This window comes from Zosterops lateralis (genome assembly GCF_965231275.1).
Source record: "Zosterops lateralis genome assembly, chromosome: 4".
NCBI lineage: Eukaryota > Metazoa > Chordata > Aves > Passeriformes > Zosteropidae > Zosterops > Zosterops lateralis.
The window spans coordinates 72,940,215-72,961,177 of record NC_139765.1 but is presented as its reverse complement, the minus strand read 5'-3'; the positions used below and the strand labels follow the sequence as shown (position 1 = coordinate 72,961,177).

The 20,963-nt window shown below is 36.6% G+C and overlaps 1 protein-coding gene across 1 annotated transcript in view; it reads right to left on the bottom strand.

Moving 5' to 3' along the window:
* Positions 1-15,201, bottom strand: part of COPG2 (COPI coat complex subunit gamma 2) — a 29,194-nt gene extending 13,993 nt beyond the window's left edge. The window contains exons 1-13 of the mRNA XM_083859181.1: positions 15,102-15,201; positions 13,781-13,833; positions 12,857-12,937; positions 12,505-12,576; positions 11,273-11,352; positions 10,043-10,118; positions 7,654-7,746; positions 6,672-6,758; positions 5,607-5,764; positions 2,863-2,996; positions 2,159-2,226; positions 1,503-1,691; positions 635-730 (exon numbers count right to left, since the gene is read on the bottom strand). Of these exons, the coding sequence (XP_083715307.1) occupies positions 635-730; positions 1,503-1,691; positions 2,159-2,226; positions 2,863-2,996; positions 5,607-5,764; positions 6,672-6,758; positions 7,654-7,746; positions 10,043-10,118; positions 11,273-11,352; positions 12,505-12,576; positions 12,857-12,937; positions 13,781-13,833; positions 15,102-15,138 (1,224 nt within the window). The 5' untranslated portion in view covers positions 15,139-15,201. The remainder of the gene's footprint in view (positions 1-634; positions 731-1,502; positions 1,692-2,158; positions 2,227-2,862; positions 2,997-5,606; positions 5,765-6,671; positions 6,759-7,653; positions 7,747-10,042; positions 10,119-11,272; positions 11,353-12,504; positions 12,577-12,856; positions 12,938-13,780; positions 13,834-15,101) is intronic.
* Positions 15,202-20,963: the final 5,762 nt, after the last annotated feature.

The window sequence follows — 20,963 nt, the reverse complement described above, 5'->3', positions numbered from 1 at the left end:
AGGCTTCTGACTGCCCAAAGTGTGATGCCTTTAGAGAATTTGGAAAATATGAAAGCTAAAACTACTCTATTGGTGTATAACTCTGAATTTACATAAAGTGTTAGCAAGTTCTCTTTCACAGTGGAGTCAGACAAAACAATCTTTTTTCATCTTGAGAATCAAGGACATGGCTGAAGCTTCAGACTCAAAAAAGTATCAACAACAGGGAATTGAGGAGAGAAATCTGGGAGGATGGGAGTTCATAACCTGAAGCTCTAATTGGCCAATTAACTCCAATATGGAAATATGTAAAAAACTTATAAAAGTGTGAAAACTTCTGACTTGGAGTCCTTGTTGGGTAGAGCCATGGTCAGGCTCTTGTACTGGAATATTTAATTAATATTCCTTTATTACTGTCTAACTCTGTTCTAGGTAACCTCTCAAGGAATCAGATATATCTACTGAAAGCCTTTAATAAATACCCACTTTATTCTCTTTATCTTGTCTACCCTCAGTTCTAGGCAGCCACTCTAAGGCCATCACTAATTCCCGAGAGCATTTCACACAAATCTGACCCCACTGAGGTGTTGTAATCACTCTGCCCCACCTCTTTTGCATCTCCAAATCCTTCCCCCAGAGCAAATGCGACACTTACATCATCCCTGAGCATGTTGGAGAGGAAGGTCATCATCACGCTGTGCTTCCGAGGGTATTTCTGGCACAGGGCACTGATGGCCTGCACCACCACCACCTGCAGGAGACACAGAAAAAACTTGGCTCATGTCTTTATTTTCCCCAGGAAAGATTCAGCTTTTCAGTTCAAGTTGTTCCCCTTGATTGATTAAATCTGTGAAAATCAGGTGGTGGATGCTCAGCGTGGAACAGCTTTGTGTCAAGGCTTGGCTTTGCTAAAAACTGGAATTTAGGATGGAATGTGTTAAGTAAAAGGTCTCCCCTCCTTCCTTTCTTCCTTCCTTCTACCCACACATCATCATCATCCAATTTAAACTTTAAACTTAAAACTCTTTGCAATTTCAAACTTATTTTTCTCATAAAAACAAGGATTTTAGTTGGCTTTTAACAGATTGATTTTGCAGAGCTGTGCTCCTCACGATGTAACTGAACTCATTACCAGTTTAGTCACTATAAAACTTAAAAATCAGGTAGAAATTTATAATTAACACAGTTCCCTAATGATGCACCAAGACTGTTGTGATCCAAACTCAAAAAGAACACTTAAAATCCTTCTTCCTCCCTAAAACAAACCAGAAGGAAGATTTGCAGGATGTTGCACAGGAGCCAGGAATCCACCAAATGATATTTTTTTTTTCCTTTCTTGGAGTGGTTGGGAGGAAGGCACACAGGATATTGAAGCTGCAAACCTCCTTCTGAACTTTACCCTGCTAAACCAAACCACCAAAGCACCGACAAACGGAAAAAGCTTCATTAAAAAATTAAAACAAAACTAACAAAAGGGAGAAAAACCTGCAGCTGGAAAAGAGCAGAGTCTTCCAGTGGCACACCTTAAACTCATCTGAGATTTCTGACACGAAGGAGGAGATTTGTTTCATGAGCCTGTCCACGCTGCTCTCGCTGCCCGTCTTCAGCAGCGTGGTGATGGCCAGTGTGGCAATGCTCCTGTTGGAGTCTGTGATCAGGTTCTCCAGGTCCAGGTTGCAGGCAGTGACTGCAGATGGATGTTTCATGGCCACCTGCAAAGAATAGAAAATTCCAGAATTATGTGGGAGCTGTGGGATCCTGCAGTTCAAAGCATCAGGGTGTTTTGGTTGGATTTTAAATTACAGTTCGTGCGTTTGGCGGTCACAATTTTTTGCTGTCGTGTTGTGCAGCTCTGAAATCAAAATACTCCCTTCATGTGGATTTTATAATATCAAATATCCAGGATTTCCAGCTGAAAGCTCACTAATTATCAAACTACAGCTTGTTATACCCCCGTGGTCCACAAATGAGCAAACACAGCTTGAATGCAGAAAAGATTTTTGTCCCCACCAGGAGGATCTGGCATGGAAAAACCAATTCTCCAGCATGGAATAATTCCAAATAAAAGTCATCCCAAGGGCAGCTGCTCTGCTTGAGGTGACACAGCGATCATTAGGCACTGCTGGCTGGCTCTGATCTCAGAGAATGAAGTTTGTTTGGAGGTTTTTGGAGCACTCACTTTGTTGAGGGTCCGGACGGCCGCGTAGCGCAGGACGGGTTTGGGAGAACTGCAGAAAAGCTGCAACACTGAGAGGGGAAAAAACACAAAAAAAAACCAACCAAAAAACAAAGATATGACCTCTTTCGAAGAAAGGGAATAGAGTAGGAAGTCTAATATGTCTCCATTCAATTACACACTGCTAAATATTCATGCAGCTCTATGTATAATTTATCAGGAGCTTCACACAGGTTAGAAATAAACTCCTGGTTAAATTTTTATCTCACTATCAGTAACAGGGAGGTGGCACAGTTGTCTCTTCATTCCAGTTCTATATTCCAGGTGGAGAAGAGTTTTCCCAGAGGATCTGTGGCTGTTCCATGCCTGGAAATGTCCAAGATCAGATTGGAGCAGCCTGGGATAGTGGGAGGTGTCACTGCCCGTGGGGACTGGATGGGCTTTAAGGTGTTTTCCAACCCAAATAATTCCATGATTCCCTCCAATCCCAAATTCCTGCAGCTGGATAAAGACAACCATCACCTTGTGCCACCTCTACTTCCACTTATCTAAACCTCTGGATGAAAAAGAGAAAAGGGATCTCACCCAAAAACTCTTTAACTTGGGGTTAAAAGCTTTTTAACCCAGAAAATCAGGGTTGGGGATTAGAATTCTGCTGGATTTTCTCTAAATTCCTTTATTTCAGGGCAGAAAGGGCTGGGACCAACCTGACACAGCAGGGGCCAGCTCCCTGGCAGTGCAGTTTGGCAGGTGGATGATGGCAGAGGCAGCCTCATAAATCACCATCTCGTGCTTGTTCCTCAGGCAGCTCTCGATGAAGTCGAACAGGGGACTTTCGTGGCTACAAAGAAAACAATCCAAAGGTTTTTAGGTTGGAAAAATCCCTTTGATTTCAAGAGTTTCATGGGTACAAACACAACAATCCCAGGATCTTTTAGGCTGGAAAAATCCATTTCAGTTCAAGACATTCATGGGTACAAACACAATAATCCCAGGATCTTTTAGGCTGGAAAAATCCCTTTCAGTTCAAGATTTTCATGGCTACAAACACAACAATCCCAGGATTTCAGGCTGGAAAAACCCCTTTAAAATCAAGCCCAAGACCTTCATGCCCACAAACAACAATCCCAGGATTTCAGGCTGGAAAAATCCCTTTAAAATTGAGCCCAAGACCTTCATACCCACAAACAACAATCCCAGGATCTTTCAGGCTGGAAAAATCCCTTAAGATCAAACCCAAGATTTTAATGGCTACAAACACAACAATCCCAGGATCTTTTAGGCTGGAAAAACCCCTTTAAAATTGAGCCCAAGACCTTCATGCCCACAAACAACAATCCCAGGATCTTTTAGGCTGGAAAAATCCCTTTGATTTCAAGACTTTTCATGGCTATAAACACAACAATCTCAGGATCTTTTAGGCTGGAAAAATCCCTTTAAAATCAAGTCCAAGACCTTCATGCCTACAAACAACAATTCCAGGATTTTGGACTGGAAAAATCCCTTTTATTTCAAGAGTTTCATGGCTACAAACACAACAATCCCAGGATTTCAGGCTGGAAAAATCCCTTTAAAATCAAGCCCAAGACCTTCATGCCCACAAACAACAATCCCAGGATCTTTCAGGCTGGAAAAATCCCTTAAGATCAAACCCAAGATTTTAATGGCTACAAACACAATAATCCAAAGGCCTTTAGGCTGGAAAAAATCCCTTTAAAATTGAGTCCAAGACCTTCATGCCCACAAACAACAATTCCAGGATTTTGGACTGGAAAAATCCCTTTTATTTCAAGACATTCATGGCTACAAACACAACAATCCCAGGATTTCTCAGGCTGAAAAACCCCCTTAAGATTGAACCCAAGACTTTCATAGCCACAAACACAATAATCCTGGGATTTTAGACTGGAAAAACCCCTTCAAGATCAAGTCCAAGACTTTCATGGTTACAAAAACACAAGACTTTCATGGCCACAAACACAACAATCCCAGGATTTTTCAGATTGGAAAAACCCATCAAGGTTGAGCCCAAGACTTTCATGGCTACAAACACAACAATCCCAGGATCTTTCAGGCTAGAAAAATCCCTTAAGATCAAACCCAAGATTTTAATGGCTACAAACACAATAATCCAAAGGCCTTTAGGCTGGAAAAATCCCTTAAGATCAAACCCAAGATTTTAATGGCTACAAACACAACAATCCCAGGATTTCAGGCTGGAAAAATCCCTTTAAAATCAAGCCCAAGATCTTCATGCCCACAAACAACAATCCCAGGATCTTTTAGGCTGGAAAAAAATCCCTTTGATTTCAAGACTTTTCATGGCTATAAACACAACAATCTCAGGATCTTTTAGGCTGGAAAAATCCCTTTAAAATCAAGTCCAAGACCTTCATGCCTACAAACAACAATTCCAGGATTTTGGACTGGAAAAATCCCTTTTATTTCAAGAGTTTCATGGCTACAAACACAACAATCCCAGGATCTTTCAGGCTAGAAAAATCCCTTAAGATCAAACCCAAGATTTTAATGGCTACAAACACAATAATCCAAAGGCCTTTAGGCTGGAAAAATCCCTTTAAAATTGAGTCCAAGACCTTCATGCCCACAAACAACAATCCCAGGATCTTTTAGGCTGGAAAAAAATCCCTTTGATTTCAAGACTTTTCATGGCTATAAACACAACAATCCCAGGATTTCAGGCTGGAAAAATCCCTTTAAAATCAAGTCCAAGACCTTCATGCCTACAAACAACAATTCCAGGATTTTGGACTGGAAAAATCCCTTTGATTTCAAGAGTTTCATGGCTACAAACACAACAATCCCAGGATTTCAGGCTGGAAAAATCCCTTTAAAATCAAGCCCAAGACCTTCATGCCTACAAACAACAATCCCAGGATTTTGGACTGGAAAAATCCCTTTGATTTCAAGAGTTTCATGGGTACAAACACAACAATCCCAGGATCTTTCAGGCTGGAAAAATCCCTTAAGATCAAACCCAAGATTTTAATGGCTACAAACACAATAATCCAAAGGCCTTTAGGCTGGAAAAATCCCTTTAAAATTGAGTCCAAGACCTTCATGCCCACAAACAACAATCCCAGGATCTTTTAGGCTGGAAAAAATCCCTTTGATTTCAAGACTTTTCATGGCTATAAACACAACAATCTCAGGACTTTAGGCTGGAAAAATCCCTTTAAAATCAAGTCCAAGACCTTCACGCCTACAAAGAACAATCTCATATTTTTAGGCTGAAAAAAATCCCTTTGAATTCAAGACCTTCATGCCCACAAACAACAATCCCAGGATTTTAGGCTGGAAAAACCCCTTTAAATTTGAATTATCCCAGCACTAAACTTCCGTCTCTGCGGATATTTCCACCAACCCTAAAAAACACCCTCACTTTTTCCAAACCTAAATGAACTTTTGTGACTGAAATGCTGTGACTTACCCCTCCTCAGACTCCTTGAGGAGTTTGCTGGCAATCCTGATCAACATGCAATAGGCAAACTGGGATTTCAGGCCGGATTTGGTGAATTTGTTCAGCATCTTGGACACGGCCAACCTGTCGTTTTTCCTGAGGTGATAGAGCAGCCCCAAAGCATGATACTATGGGATGGGAAACAGAGGGGCAGGAACTGAGTATACAGCTGCAAAATCCACAGCAAAATATCAAAAAAAAAAAGGTAATTATTGCTGTTTTCCTGGTAGAAATACCTTTTAACCTCAACTGGGCTGAGTTGTTAAAAAATCTGCAATGTTTTCTTGCCCTTTTTCCTGTCCACTCACAATTATTCCTGAAGATCCAAAGAGCCACAAAGTTAATTTATTTCCTTTTTTTTTTCTTTTCCTATTAAATATAATAACTTCAAAGGTTTCAGCTTTGCACAGGAATTCCTGCATTTCTAATGAACTCCTCATGCAGGATATCCCAAGGCTCCTGAAATGACAGCTGACCTCACAAAAATCCTTGAAGCTCTTTAACACAAAGGAACATTTCTAATTCCTTGCCAAGTTTTTTTTTTTGTTGTTGTTGGGTTTTTTTTCCCTCATAAAACTGATTTACTGCAAGGCTTAATGAAGCTGCTAAGTGGCCCAGAACAAAGCTGATTTTACAGAATCTTTCTGATCGTGAGTCTGTAGCAGACAGAATAATTTAATATTCCCAATAGACAGAATAATTTAATGTTCTCAACAGACAGAATAATTCCATATTCTGAACAGACAGAATAATTCCACATTCTAAACAGAGAGAATAATTCTACATTCTGAAGAAACAGAATAATTCCATATTCTGAAGAGACAGAATAATTTCATTTTCACACATGTCTGGAGAGAGAATTTCCCAATGACATAATGAAAAAAAATTCTTTTTTTTTTTTTTTTTTTAAACCTGTCAAGTTGCTTCCCACAAATCACAATTTTTGCTTTTAAAAAGACTAAAGAAAAAGATGATTTTTTTTTTTTTCTTTAAGTTTTCTTAAGCATTTTTAAGGCCAGGCACCCTCAAACACACCTGGACCATGATGTTGTCACTGGAAGCTGCTTCTTGAGCTTCGTTGATCCACCTTTTGACCACGTCATAGCTGATCTTCATCATGTGCTGCAACAAAAAAATAAATAAAATTGAGATTGGAGATGAGCTCACAGCAGTTTCACAGCCAATTCTTTATCCCACACCCCTGGAAAATGTGCATTTCCTTCCATCTCAGGCTCAAATTACCAGTTTAATTAATAAAAAATATTAATTAATTAGATCTTTTCTCCTAAAAAAAAAAAAAAAAAAGGGAGAGGAAATCAGAGTGGATTTCTTCATCTTTCCCTCCTGGTGTCTATCAGCAGAAATAACCCCGAATTGCAGTTTAGATAAATTCATGTTTTACACTGACTGCAGAAATCTGATGAATTCATGTTTTACAGATAAATTCATGTTTTACACTGACTGCAGAAATCTGATGAATTCATGTTTTACAGATGAATTCATGTTTTACACTGACTGCAGAAATCTGATGAATTCATGTTTTACAGATGAATTCATGTTTTACACTGACTGCAGAAATCTGATGAATTCATGTTTTACAGATGAATTCATGTTTTACACTGACTGCAGAAATCTGATGAATTCATGTTTTACAGATGAATTCATGTTTTACACTGACTGCAGAAATCTGATGAATTCATGTTTTACAGATGAATTCATGTTTTACACTGACTGCAGAAATCTGATGAATTCATGTTTTACAGATGAATTCATGTTTTACACTGATTGCAGAAATCTGAGCATTTTGCACTAGAAATCATCATGATTGATGTAACTCAAATGTTAAGAAAGGAATTTGAGGAGAGAAAAGAAAACTCTGTTTTATTCTTATTTTCCAGTGAGATGAAGAGACATCTCAGAGAAAAAAAAAAAACAAAAACAAAACAAACACAGCAGATTTACTTTCCCAGCCTGCCCAAAACACCAGATTTATAAAAAAATCTTCTGTTTTGCTCACCAAGGAAGACACCAGTGCAGAGCTGGACACGCTGGGGACTTTGTCCACAATGGCCTGTTTCATGTACCTCTCGATGCCTTGGAGCATTGTACCCTGGAAAAAAGGGAAAAAGGGAACTGGAGATGATTTGGGAGAAGAGCATGAAAGCGAAAATTCACATTTAAAAGACCCTCAGCAAAAATCCTGAGTTAATTCTGCAAGGTGGGTTTGATCTGTCTCATCTTGAAGGGTGACAGTGACAAAGTCACCACAGAGCAATTTCTGATCAGAATGGAGATTCCAAATCTTTCCAGTTGATCATTCCCAGTGCTCCAGAACCACATTGTTCCTGGAAACTGCTCAGGGCATCAAGAAGAGCAAATTCAGATCAAAAAGGAGATTCCAAACCTTCCAGCTGCTCATTCCCAGAGCTCCAGCTCCATATCGTTCCTGGAAATTGCTCAGGGCATTGAGCAGAGAAATTTCAGATCAGAAACTGAAACTGCCAAACATTCCAGCCCCACAGAGCTCCTGGAAATTGCACAGGGCATTGAGCAGAGCAATTTCAGATCAGAAACTGAAACTTCCAAACATTCCAGCCCCACAGAGCTCCTGGAAATTGCACAGGGCATTGAGCAGAGCAATTTCAGATCAGAAATTGGAACTTCCAAACATTGCAGCTCCACAGAGCTCCTGGAAATTGCACAGGGCATTGAGCAGAGCAATTTCAGATCTGAAACTGGAGCTCCTAAATCTTCCAGCTGCTCATTCCCAGAGCTCCAGCTCCACACTGTTCCTGGAAATGCTCAGGGCATCAAGAAGAGCAAATTCAGATCAGAAAGTGGAGCTTCCATACATTCCAGCTGCACATTCCCAGAGCTTCTGGAAACTGCACAGGGCAATAAGCAGAGAAATTTCAGATCAGAAAGGAGCTCCTAAATCTTCCAGCTGCACATTCCCAGAGCTCCAGCTCCATATTGTTCCTGGAAATTGCTCAGGGCATCAAGAAGAGCAAATTCAGATCAGAAAGTGGAGATTCCAAACTTTCCAGCTGCTCATTCCCAGTGCTCCAGGTCCTGGAAATTGCTCAGGGCATTGAGCAGAGCAATTTCAGATCAGAAACTGGAACTTCCAAATATTCCAGCTGCACATTCCCAGTGCTCCAGCCCCACAGAGCTCCTGGAAATTGCTCAGGCCATTGAGCAGAGCCATCTCAATCAGAAACTGGAGTTTCCAAACCTTCCAGCTGCTCATTCCCAGAGCTCCAGCTCCATATTGTTCCTGGAAATTGCTCAGGGCTTCGAGCAGAGCAATTTCAGATGAGAAACTGAAACTTCCAAACATTCCAACCCCACAGAGCTCCTGGAAATTGCTCAGGGCATTGAGCAGAGCCATCTCAATCAGAAACTGGAACTTCCAAACCTTCCAGCTGCTCATTCCCAGAGCTCCAGCTCCATATTGTTCCTGGAAATTGCTCAGGGCATCAAGAAGAGCAAATTCAGATCAGAAAGTGGAGATTCCAAACTTTCCAGATGCACATTCCCAGAGCTCCTGGAAATTGCAGAGGGCATTGAGCAGAGCCATCTCAATCAGAAACTGGAACTTCCAAATCTTCCAGCTGCACATTCCCAGTGCTCCTGGAAATTGCTCAGGGCATTGAGCAGAGAAATTTCAGATCAGAAAGGAGCTCCTAAATCTTCCAGCTGCACATTCCCAGTGCTCCAGCCCCACAGAGCTCCTGGAAATTGCTCAGGGCATTGAGCAGAGAAATTTCAGATCAGAAACTGGAGCTTCCAAACATTCCAGCCCCACAGAGCTCCTGGAAATTGCACAGGGCATTGAGCAAAGAAATCCCAGGTCAGAAAGGAGCTCCTAAATCTTCCAGCTGCTCATTCCCAGAGCTCCAGCTCCATATTGTTCCTGGAAATTGCTCAGGGCATCAAGAAGAGCAAATTCAGATCAGAAAGTGGAGATTCCAAACCTTCCAGCTGCTCATTCCCAGTGCTCCAGGTCCTGGAAATTGCTCAGGGCATCGAGCAGAGAAATTTCAGATCAGAAATTGGAACTTCCAAATATTCCAGCCCCACAGAGCTCCTGGAAATTGCACAGGGCATTGAGCAAAGAAATCCCAGGTCAGAAAGGAGCTCCTAAATCTTCCAGCTGCTCATTCTCAGTGTTCCAGGTCCATATTGTTCCTGGAAATTGCTCAGGGCATCAAGCAGAGAAATTTCAGATCAGAAACTGGAGCTTCCAAATATTCCAACCCCACAGAGCTCCTGGAAATTGCTCAGGGCATGGAGCAGCCCTGCACAAAGCAGCAGCTCCACCACTGCTGCTGTAAAATCCTCCTGCAGAGGAGCAGTTTTGGGGGTTTTCACCCCTCCTCAGCTCTCCCCCAGGCCGTACTCACGTCAGTGATCCTGCACAGAGCTCGGATGGCCGGGCCTCGATAAACATCCTCCTTGCCTGTCATGTCTTTGGTCAGGCTGAAAACACCAAAAAACATCCTGTCAGCACTTCTTTAACATCCCCACAGCTCAGCCTTTAAGTGATGTTCACCTCATTTAGCTGCTGTGTTTCTGCTTAGCAATAACTTCTTAAAAATCAGCTTAATTTGAGAATTATTGACATCAAAAGCTGGGGAAATACAGAACTGTCAAATTTCAATTTGCTTTTTATATATAAAATATAAAAAACAATCCATTGCATTGCTTTGGTTTGTTTAGCTCATTCTCTTTCTTGGTGGTTCTGCTTGTTCCTACACAGAATTTTGATGTAAAAATAGTAAAAATTTAGAAAAGTTCAGTTTGGTTTATTTTATATATTTCTAAGGCAGTTCAGTAATCCAACAACAGATCAAATTTTTGCTCTTGCAATGGTTGTTTTTGTAGTAAAAAAAAAAAATAAAATTGAGAGTTCAGTTGGGAGAATGAACTGGATTTTGCCTTTCTCTGATTTGTAAATTAATTTGCACCTTGGCTTTTCTTTTATTTGTAAATCAATTTCCATCTTGGCTTTTCTTTAATTTGTAAATTAATTTGCACCTTGGCTTTTCTTTAATTTGTAAAACAATTTCCATCTTGGCTTTTCTTTAATTTGTAAATCAATTTGCACCTTGGCTTTTCTTTAATTTGTAAATTAATTTGCATTTTGGCTTTTCTTTAATTTGTAAATCAATTTGCATTTTGGCTTTTCTTTAATTTGTAAATTAATTTCCATCTTGGCTTTTCTTTAATTTGTAAATTAATTTGCACCTTGGCTTTTCTTTAATTTGTAAATCAATTTGCACCTTGGCTTTTCTTTAATTTGCTCTGCCAGCAAAGCCACAGCCCGACAAACCCACAGAGCATCGAGAATTTAAAAAAACCCCACCTTAAACCAGAAGAAAACAAAGTAACAACCATTTGATAAACTGAATTCTCCCACAGAGTGGGAACAAAATAACATTTCAGAAGGTGGCACAAACTGTGTAGCCCAGAATTGATGTATCCTTAAAAAATTTCAACAATGTGACAGCAAAAATAAAACCAGGGAGTTGCAGCCCCTTTTTTGGGGTTATTTTTTGGGGTTTTTTTGGGGTTCTTTTTTGGGTTTTTTGGGTTTTTTTTGGTTTTTTTCGGGGTTCTGGAGGGTGTCCCACCTGCTGGTGACAATGATGACATCCTCAGAGATATTTGCCATCTCTTTGATGGTGAGGTAACACATTCTTCTCAGGGTTTGCTGTGGAAACAGGAAAAAAAAAGGTTAAACTCGACAGGAATTTGAAGTTTTAAAAGAGAAAATAAATATTAAAATTTAAATATTATGCTTTAAAATAAAAATAAGGCTTTAGATAAAACACATTCTTTTCAATTCCAACTTATCAGTGTAAAAAAACCACATTTAATCCCTGAATAAGAGGCAAACTCCCTGATATCGAGTAAATTAAAAGCCAAACTCCCTGATATTAAATCAGAAGAGTAAGACATTAATATTTTGTAAAATTATAAGAATAATAGTACAAAATCTATTTTAATTATCAAAAAAAGTGATGCAACACATCTGTACTCAGAAGCATCACAATTCTCAGTTAAAAGTTTTGAAAAGAACTTTGTTAAAGTTTTGAAAAGAACTTTGTTATTGTAAAAAAAAAACCAAATAGAGACACACGTGGAAAACAATTAATTTTATATATATTTTTTAATATATATAAAAAATATAAATATATTTTATATATTTATATATTTTATATATATTAAAAAAACCTCTACTTTTTAAAATGTGGCTACAAGAAACACCCCAAACACTCTGTACTTCCAAAAATTTTGTTGCATCTTTGATCAGCTACACTTTCCTTGGAAAAATCTCTTTTTAATTAAAATTAATGAGCCCCATCTCACGAAACACATTGCTCTGAGTTCTCACACTCTGCACAAGAGATCCCAGGAGGAGTTTACATTCTGCTCAGCCCAAAATTAAACTCCCAAATTCAATTCCTAAAGCATTTTATGATTTTTAGGGTGTTCTTATCCTTTGCCTCAATGAGATCAATGTTGATCCACCTTTTAAGGAACAGCAGCCTTTGATCTGCAGGCAAATTCCAAATTTTTTTTTAATTTGAATTTTGAATTAAGCAGATGGTGCTTTGCAAGTGGAAGCAAGAGCCATCAAAGTGAGAGTGATTTGTTAATTCAGGCTTTGTCATTATCCTCACTTTTACAGCAGTAATTAATTCAGAACTCACAGAATTATTCACTCCTTTATTCCCAAACCAGGAATTGCCTCCTGTGCATTTTTAGCCTCCCACATCCCCATAAAATCCAAGGGTTTGGCAGCTCCTGCAAGCCCAGGGTGAGGGGAAAAAAACACCTTTTTACATCCTCATGTCCTTACATCGTTAGACTGGAACAATCTGGTCATGGCAAAAAAAGCTTCTGTGGCTTCTGTGGTGCCCAAGTGTTCACCCTGAGAGAGGGAAAAAAAATAAAATCAGGAATTATCCACCTCTTTTTCCTAATGCCTTCCCACACACACTGCAGGAATCTTTTCCTTGGAGACTTTCTCTTGGAATAAATCATCATTTCCTTCCCAGAGAAATCCAAATTCTCTGAGAATTGGGAATTATCTCCGTTCTAAACACCCTCCACAAGGATGGAATTTTTCCCTTTGGCAGAAAGAGGTTGGGAAAACTTATCTCCCCCACTAAAAATGTTAATTCTGGATGGATAAAAATCTTCAGAGTGACCTGGTTGAGCAGGTAGAGGATCTTGGTGAGGATGTGGAGGCATCTCCGGGGGTTTATGGGGGTCTCGTTGAAAAGCCGCGCCTGGAAATGAAACAAAAATTCTCCTTCAACAAGAATTATTTCTCCTTTCCAACAGCGAAAATTCAATAGATCTGTTGTTTCCAGCCAAAGCAGCTTGTTAGGTTTTATTTGTATTGAAATATGTGGCTCAGAGAATTGTGTTTGCAGTAATTTAAAGGGAGCACAAACAGCTCGGTTTGCCATCTGGAACTGGCAAAAAAAAAACCAAAAAAAAGCCTCAAAATAAAATAAAATATTTGATTTTTCTTTCAGGAAGAGCCCCCTTGAGATGCCACATTGTCCATATGGAAGGCAGAAGCCATGTGTCATCTAATTATCCTTAAAAAAACCCTCATTAACTGTAGATAAATCAATTTATTTACACGCCTTGTGATTTTAAAAACCAAAAAAAGCCTCAAAATAAAATAAAATATTTGATTTTTCTTTCAGGAAGAGCCCCCTTGAGATGCCACATTGTCCATATGGAAGTCAGAAGCCATGTGTCATCTAATTATCCTTAAAAAAACTCCTCATTAACTGTAGATAAATCAATTTATTTACACTCCTTGTGATTTTAAAAACCAAAAAAAGCCTCAAAATAAAATAAAATATTTGATTTTTCTTTCAGGAAGAGCCTCCTTGAGATGCCACATTGTCCGTATGGAAGGCAGAAGCCATGTGTTATCTAATTATCCTTAAAAAAACCCTCATTAACTGTAGATAAATCAATTTATTTACACTCCCTGTGATTTTAAATACATTCTGTGAATTTATCCATCCACGTTTTCCCCTTCAATCCTCCTGCAGCACTTCCTGAAGGGAAAAAGAATTAATAAAACAGCATTTTCCTGGGATTTTTCCTACCTCCTGAAGCACAGCACTTTTCTCCAGATGCTGGAAGGGATTGGAGCCACTCCCTGAGGAAAAAAAAAAAAAGAAACCTTTCAGTTGAGGGAATAAATTCCTCACACACCCCAAAGGGTCTGAAAATGCAGGAAAAGCCCCAAAAATTTTACCAAAGCACCTCAAAGCAGTGGAATTTCTCTTTGAATAATTGATGGTGGCCATTAACAGCTTTTAAATCACTTTTTAAAGTGGTATATTCAGAGTTATAGAAAGAATAAAGGTAAAAAAAAAAAAAAAAAGGAGAGGAAGAAAAAAATTTTAATTTGCCTTTGCATAAAATTATTTCCTTTTTCCACTTCCTTAATCCACCTATTTTTATTCCTTCAGGCACCAAAAGCTCCACAGCCTCATTTCTGCTCCTCTCAAGCAGAATTTCCACATTTCCAGCTCATTTATCCCTCATTTCTCACATCCCAAGCAGAAAGAAATTGAGAATAAACTCGAGCCCAGCTGGGCACATTTGGAGCTCAGAGGGGCAGCACAGAAAATTTAATTATTGTGGAGAAACATGGATTTAAATCCCAGATTTTTGGATTATTTGGATCCATCCAACCTGCCCTTGGACATTTCCAGTGATCAAGGACCAAGATTTTTTGCTTAAATTCCCTGTGGTGAATTTGTGTGCACACAAAACCCAGACAGAGAAAGTCTAGAAAAGCTTCTCTGAAACCTTTTAGATTTTGCTTTAGTGCAGCAAAATGATTTAAAAGGAAAAATTTATTTTCTTTATCACGCTGTTCAGGCAGTGATATAAATATAAATATAAATATAAATATAAATATAAATATACGTCATCAATTCTCCTTTTTTTTGAGGGATGAAACACCTGCACTAAACAAAGAAAGAGATAAAATCCTCTCTAAGAGAAGAGCAAAAAAACCCTGAAATATTTGAGCAGTGAGTTCTTGTAGCTGAGGCACAAATACCCCACAAGCTGAGAGATGAGAGATCACAAAAAGGGTTGGCTTGGAAAGAAATTTAAACATTTTTCACTTCCACCTCCTGTCATGACCCTTCCACTATCCCAAGGAGCTCCAACTTGACACTTTAAGGAATCCAGGGGCAGCCACAGCTCCTTTGGGAATTTTATTCCAGGGCCTCCCTCAGCTCAGCATCTTTTCAGGAATCCAGGGGCAGCCACAGGTTCTTTGGGAATTTTATTCCAGGGCCTCCCCTCAGCTCAGCATCCCCTCAGCGCCCTCACCGCCATCACCTCAGCACGGCTCAGCCCCTTCCTCACTCCATCAACCTTCCCCTCAGCCCCAATTCCCCCCCGTACCGGACTCTTCGTCCTTTTTATCGAACTTCTTGATCATGGCGGCCCCGCTCCGGCTCTCGCTCCTTCAGAGCGCCGCCGCCTCAGGGAGCCCCGCCGGAAGTCCCGCCCCCGCCCCGTTATCTGCCATCTGATTGGTCCTCAGCGCTGTCAATCAATAGACTGTACAAGCCACGCCCCCACCCGCGCGGTGAAGGGGCGGGGCCAGAGGGAGGGCGCGTCTTAAAGGAGCCGCGTCGTTGTTTTGTGAGGGGAGCGAGGCTCGGCCAGAGCAGAGAGAGAGAAATAAATATATAAATAAATTATCCGAGCTCTTCTGGAGAAGAAACATAGAGTTCATACGGGATTTATGTGGGATTCAAATGATAATGCGGCAAAAGCCGGGGTAAGTCACAAGTAACTCCTGTGTAACTCTTGCGTAACTCGAATTTATTTAACTCCTGGGACGAACCAACCATTGGGCCCCTTGGGAAAAAAAAGACAAAAAAAACCCCAAAAAACCTATATTTATATATATGTGTATATATATATATTCCCATATAACTCACGTTAACAAGTCAACAGAATTAATTTTTATATAACTGAAGGCAAACCAGCAGTAAAATGTCTTATATAATATAAATATATATATATATATAAAAAATACATTATCTATTATTTTAAAATATATGACATTTTTTGGGTTGATTTTTTTTGCCCACTGGCAATAAAAATAAAAAAAGGATTCTCATTAAATTCCCATGTAACTCACATGTAAATCCCAAGTAATTTCCAAGTAATTCTCATGTAACTCATGTGTAATTTCCCATGTAATTCCCATGTAATTCTCATGTAACTTACGTGTAATTTCCCATGTAAATTCCCATGTAATTTTCCATGAAATTTCCATGTAATTTTCCATGTAGTTTCCCATGTAATTTCCCATGTAACTCATGTGTAACTCACAAGGAACTCACATGTAAATCCCAAGTAATTTCCAAGTAATTCTCATGTGTAATTTTCCGTGTAATTTTCCATGTAATTTTCCATGTAACTCATGTGTAACTCACATGTAATTTCCCATGTAATTTCCCATGTAATTCCCATGTAATTCCAATGTGTAACTCACGTGTAACTCACAAGGAACTCACATATGTAAATCCCAAGTAATTTCCAAGTAATTCTCATGTAACTCATGTCTAATTTTCCATGTAATTCCCATGTAATTCCCAAGTAATTTCCATGAAATTTCCATGAAATTCCCATGTAACTCATGTGTAATTTTCCATGTAATTTTCTATGAAATTTCCCATGAAATTCCCATGTAACTCATGTGTAATTTTCCATGTAATTTTCCATGAAATTTTCCATGAAATTCCCATGTAACTCATGTGTAACTCACAAGGAACTCACATGTAATTCCCGAGTAATTTCCATGTAATTTCTACATAATTCCCATGTAACTCTCATAACACTTCAACAATTGGAAAAACAAAACAAAAAACCCACCAAAAAAACCCCAAAAAAAACCCAAAACAAAAAACAAAAACCACAAAAAAACCCCAAAAAACAAATCCAAAAACAAACAAACAAACAAAAAAAACCCCACAAAAAATCCCCACAAAAAACCAGCTGGAAATGCCAATTTTTGTGAATAAAAGGAATTCTTTAGGAAATTATGTGATGCAAACCTGTGTTTTGTCAAATCCAGACCTTGGAGAGGCTGGGACACAAAGCCACGACCCCAATTTAAAATAATTTTCTTCCCAAAGTCGAATTTTTCATGCCACAACCCCATTTTTAAATAATTTTCCTCCCAAAGTTGGATTTTTCAAATCATTTTCTTCCCAAAGTTGAATTTTTCATGCCACAACCCCATTTTTAAATGATTTTCCTCCCAAAGTTGAATTTTTCATACCACAAGCCCAATTTTAAATAATTTTCCTCCCAAAGTTGGATTTTTCATGCCACAACCCCAATTTAAAATAATTTTCTTCCCAAAGTCGAATTTTTCATGCCACGACCCCATTTTTAAATAATTTTCCTCCCAAAGTTGAATTTTTCATACCACGAGCCCAATTTTAAATAATTTTCTTCCCAAAGTTGGATTTTTCATGCCACAACTCCAATTTTAAATCATTTTCCTTCCAAAGTTTAATTTTTCATGCCACGACCTCAATTTTAAATAATTTTCTTCCCAAAGTTGGATTTTTCATGCCACGACCCCAATTTTAAATAATTTTCTTCCCAAAGTTGAATTTTTCATGCCACAACCCCAATTTTAAATAATTTTCTTCCCAAAGTTGGATTTTTCATGCCATGACCTCAATTTTAAATTATTTTCCTCCCAAAATTGAATTTTTCATGCCACAACCCCAATTTTAAATCATTTTCCTTCCAAAGTTTAATTTTTCATGCCACGACCTCAATTTTAAATAATTTTCTTCCCAAAGTTGGATTTTTCATACCACGACCCCAATTTTAAATAATTTTCCTCCCAAAATTACATTTTTCATGCCACGATCCCATTTTAAAATAATTTTCTTCCCAAAGTTGAATTTTTTCATGAACCTGATGATAAAAAACTATTTAATTCCACCCCGTTTTCCCCAAAATCTACTTTTAATCCACAACCCAGGGAGCCGTTAAAAACTCTTGGGGTAATTAATGAGTTTTTAAACTTAATCCTGATTTTTATTTTTTTTTTCCTGTGCTGCTGAGCCAGTTTTCTCAGCCCAGACAATAATTTTTGGGCAGGACACCAAGAGCTGAGTGATTTTTTCCTGGCCAGTCCTGCTCCAGTGGGAATTCATCCAATTCTTGACAAAATTACTTTTTCCTGGCTAATTCCCTCCAGGAAATAAATTAAATTAAACTCATTTAATGTTTCTGTTTTAAATAGACTGGAGCAATGAATGAGTTCATTCAGTGCCTCGAAATGAGGGGAAAAAAAAATCAACTTTAAAAAAATATCACAAGGTTGTTTTGAGTTTCTCTTTTTGTTTTTGTCTTCAGCATTTTTGAGGTTTTTCCAGCCTGGAGATTTTTTCCCATCCGGTTGGGAAATTGGGAAGGAAGATTGGAAGTGCTGCAAGGATTTCAGGTGGGATTTTTTTGGGATAATCTGAGGGATTTAGGAACTTCCATCTACAAGTTGTGATTTTTTTTCCCCTTGTTTTTCCATGTGGGAATTGTTTGCTGCGTTCCCAAAGCTGAGTTTGGATAATATATATTATTTTTTATTTTATATATATATTTATTTTATATTATATTTATATTTTATTTTATATATTATATATATAATATGTAATAATATAAAATGCAATATATATATTATAATATGTAATATATAAAAGATATAATAGAATGTATATAATGTATACAATGTGTATAATGTATAATATATATAATATATATATAATATATTATATATATGTTTAATATGTATAATATATATAATTATATAATATATAATATATATGTATAATATATAATATTACATTATATATGTATAGTATATAATATAATGTATAATATATAATATATATATTATACAATATATCATATATATTATATCATAAATTATAGATTATTTATAATCTGTTATCTATTATTTTAAAATATGTTACATATTTAATATATTATGTTATATTGTACATGTAACAAATATTTTGCATAATATCTAAATTGTAGATTATTTTATATATTAATATTGTCCATATTATAGGTATTATATATAATATTTCATATTATACATAACACTTATAAAATACTTATTTTAATAAATTATATGTATTACACATGACAACATATTACATAATATTATGTTTATTATATTGTTTAATATATTATAAATTATATTTTATTATATGAATTATACATTAGATGTTTATTATTATTATGGCAATATATATTAAATATCTTATATTTATGTATGTATATTTATTTATAGTGTATGCTATGTATAACATTAGGTATATTATACATTGCAATATATAATATTATATAATACATAATATGTAATTATAGTATTATATTGTATATAATAATATTGTATATAATTGTATTGTATATAATAATAATTGTATATAATAATATTGTATATAATAATATTGTATATAATAATATATAATAGTATTTATATAATATATAATATATAATATATATAATATATATACCATATATAATATATTATAATATATTTAACAGGCTGTATAGTATATTATAATTTTATAATTATAATTATATTAATGCATATAGTTATATATTAAATATATTATATGTTACATATCCTATGTATTATATATTGCACTATATTACATAGTATTATATATATTATATTGTATTATATTATATTGTATTATATTATATTGTATTATATTATATTGTATTATATTATATTGTGTTATATTATATTGTGTTATATTATATTGTGTTATATTATATTGTGTTGTATTATATTGTATTATATTATATTGTATTGTATTATATTGTATTGTATTATATTGTATTATATTATATTGTATTGTATTATATTGTATTATATTATATTACATTGTATTATATTACATTGTATTATATTACATTGTATTATATGATACCATTTTAATGAACCCTGGGGGCATCTTTTTATCTCTTGTTTTCTTCTCTGGACCTGCCCAGATCCTCCTGAAATTCCAATTTCCTTTTTGTCTCTTTAGTTGAATTTGTCACACCCTGAACATACCCCGGGGTGAGGTTGTGGTGTCACCTCTGGTGACCTCCTCAATCCTCTGCTGAAGATTTTCTAACCACTCTCTGGTATTATTTTATTTATTCTCTGACTTTACTCACCTTCTACTACACCCCCCCAAAAAAAAAACCCTGATGGAGCCAGAACCACCAAAAAACCCCAATTTTGGAGCCCCAAACCCACCAGGAGCCTTCAGGAGAGTCTTTGTTGTGGGTGAGCAACACAATCAGGATATTTATTCCCAGGATTTGTTACAGATGAAAAAACAATCATCCCAACAAAGGACAAGCTGTGGATTCTTCCCAACTTTCCTCCCACTTGCAGGAACTAAAAGCTGTTGCTGCCACACTCCCAGCTCAGGATTTATCCACCTCAAACTGGAGATTTCATAACCTCAGCCGCCCACAGGAACAGGAACAGCTCCAAAACAAATCCCAAAACGAGTTTTCCCTGCGGCTTTTATTCCTCTTTAACACGTTCTTTCCTTCAAGGGCTTGTAGAGGTCAGTGAGATCATGGCAGGGTGAATTCCAAGGGGAATATTTGGAGTTTTTTACAAGTTTTTCCAGTGATTTAGCACTGGGTTATTATAATCAAGATTCCCAACCCGTCATAATTCACAGCTGTTGATAGCAGAGGCAAGTGGAATTTGATAATTATTAATAACTTTAAAAAGGAAAGAGTTTCCCCGATTTATTATAAAATAATTTATTTTATATAATTTAATTTTTTATATATTTAATTTTTATATATTTATTTTTTATATTTTTAATTTTTATATATTTAAATTTTATATATATTTAATTTTTATATATTTAATTTCTATATATTTAATTTTTATATATTTAATTTTTATATATTTAAAATTTTATATATTTAAATTTTTATATATTTAAATTTTATATATATTTAAATTTTTATATATTTATTTTTTATATATTTATTTTTTATAATAAAATACATGAATTTATTATAAAATGAGAAAAGGAAACAAATTGATTTATTCCTAGAAAGTGAAGGTACCAATCTTCCCCCTTTCCTTCTCACCCTCAGAGAACAACAAAAAAAAAGATATGAATTCATTTTGTTCCAGGAAAAATCCTCTGGGAATGTTATTTACAGGGAAAAGGGGATGTGTCTGAACCTCCAGCTGGA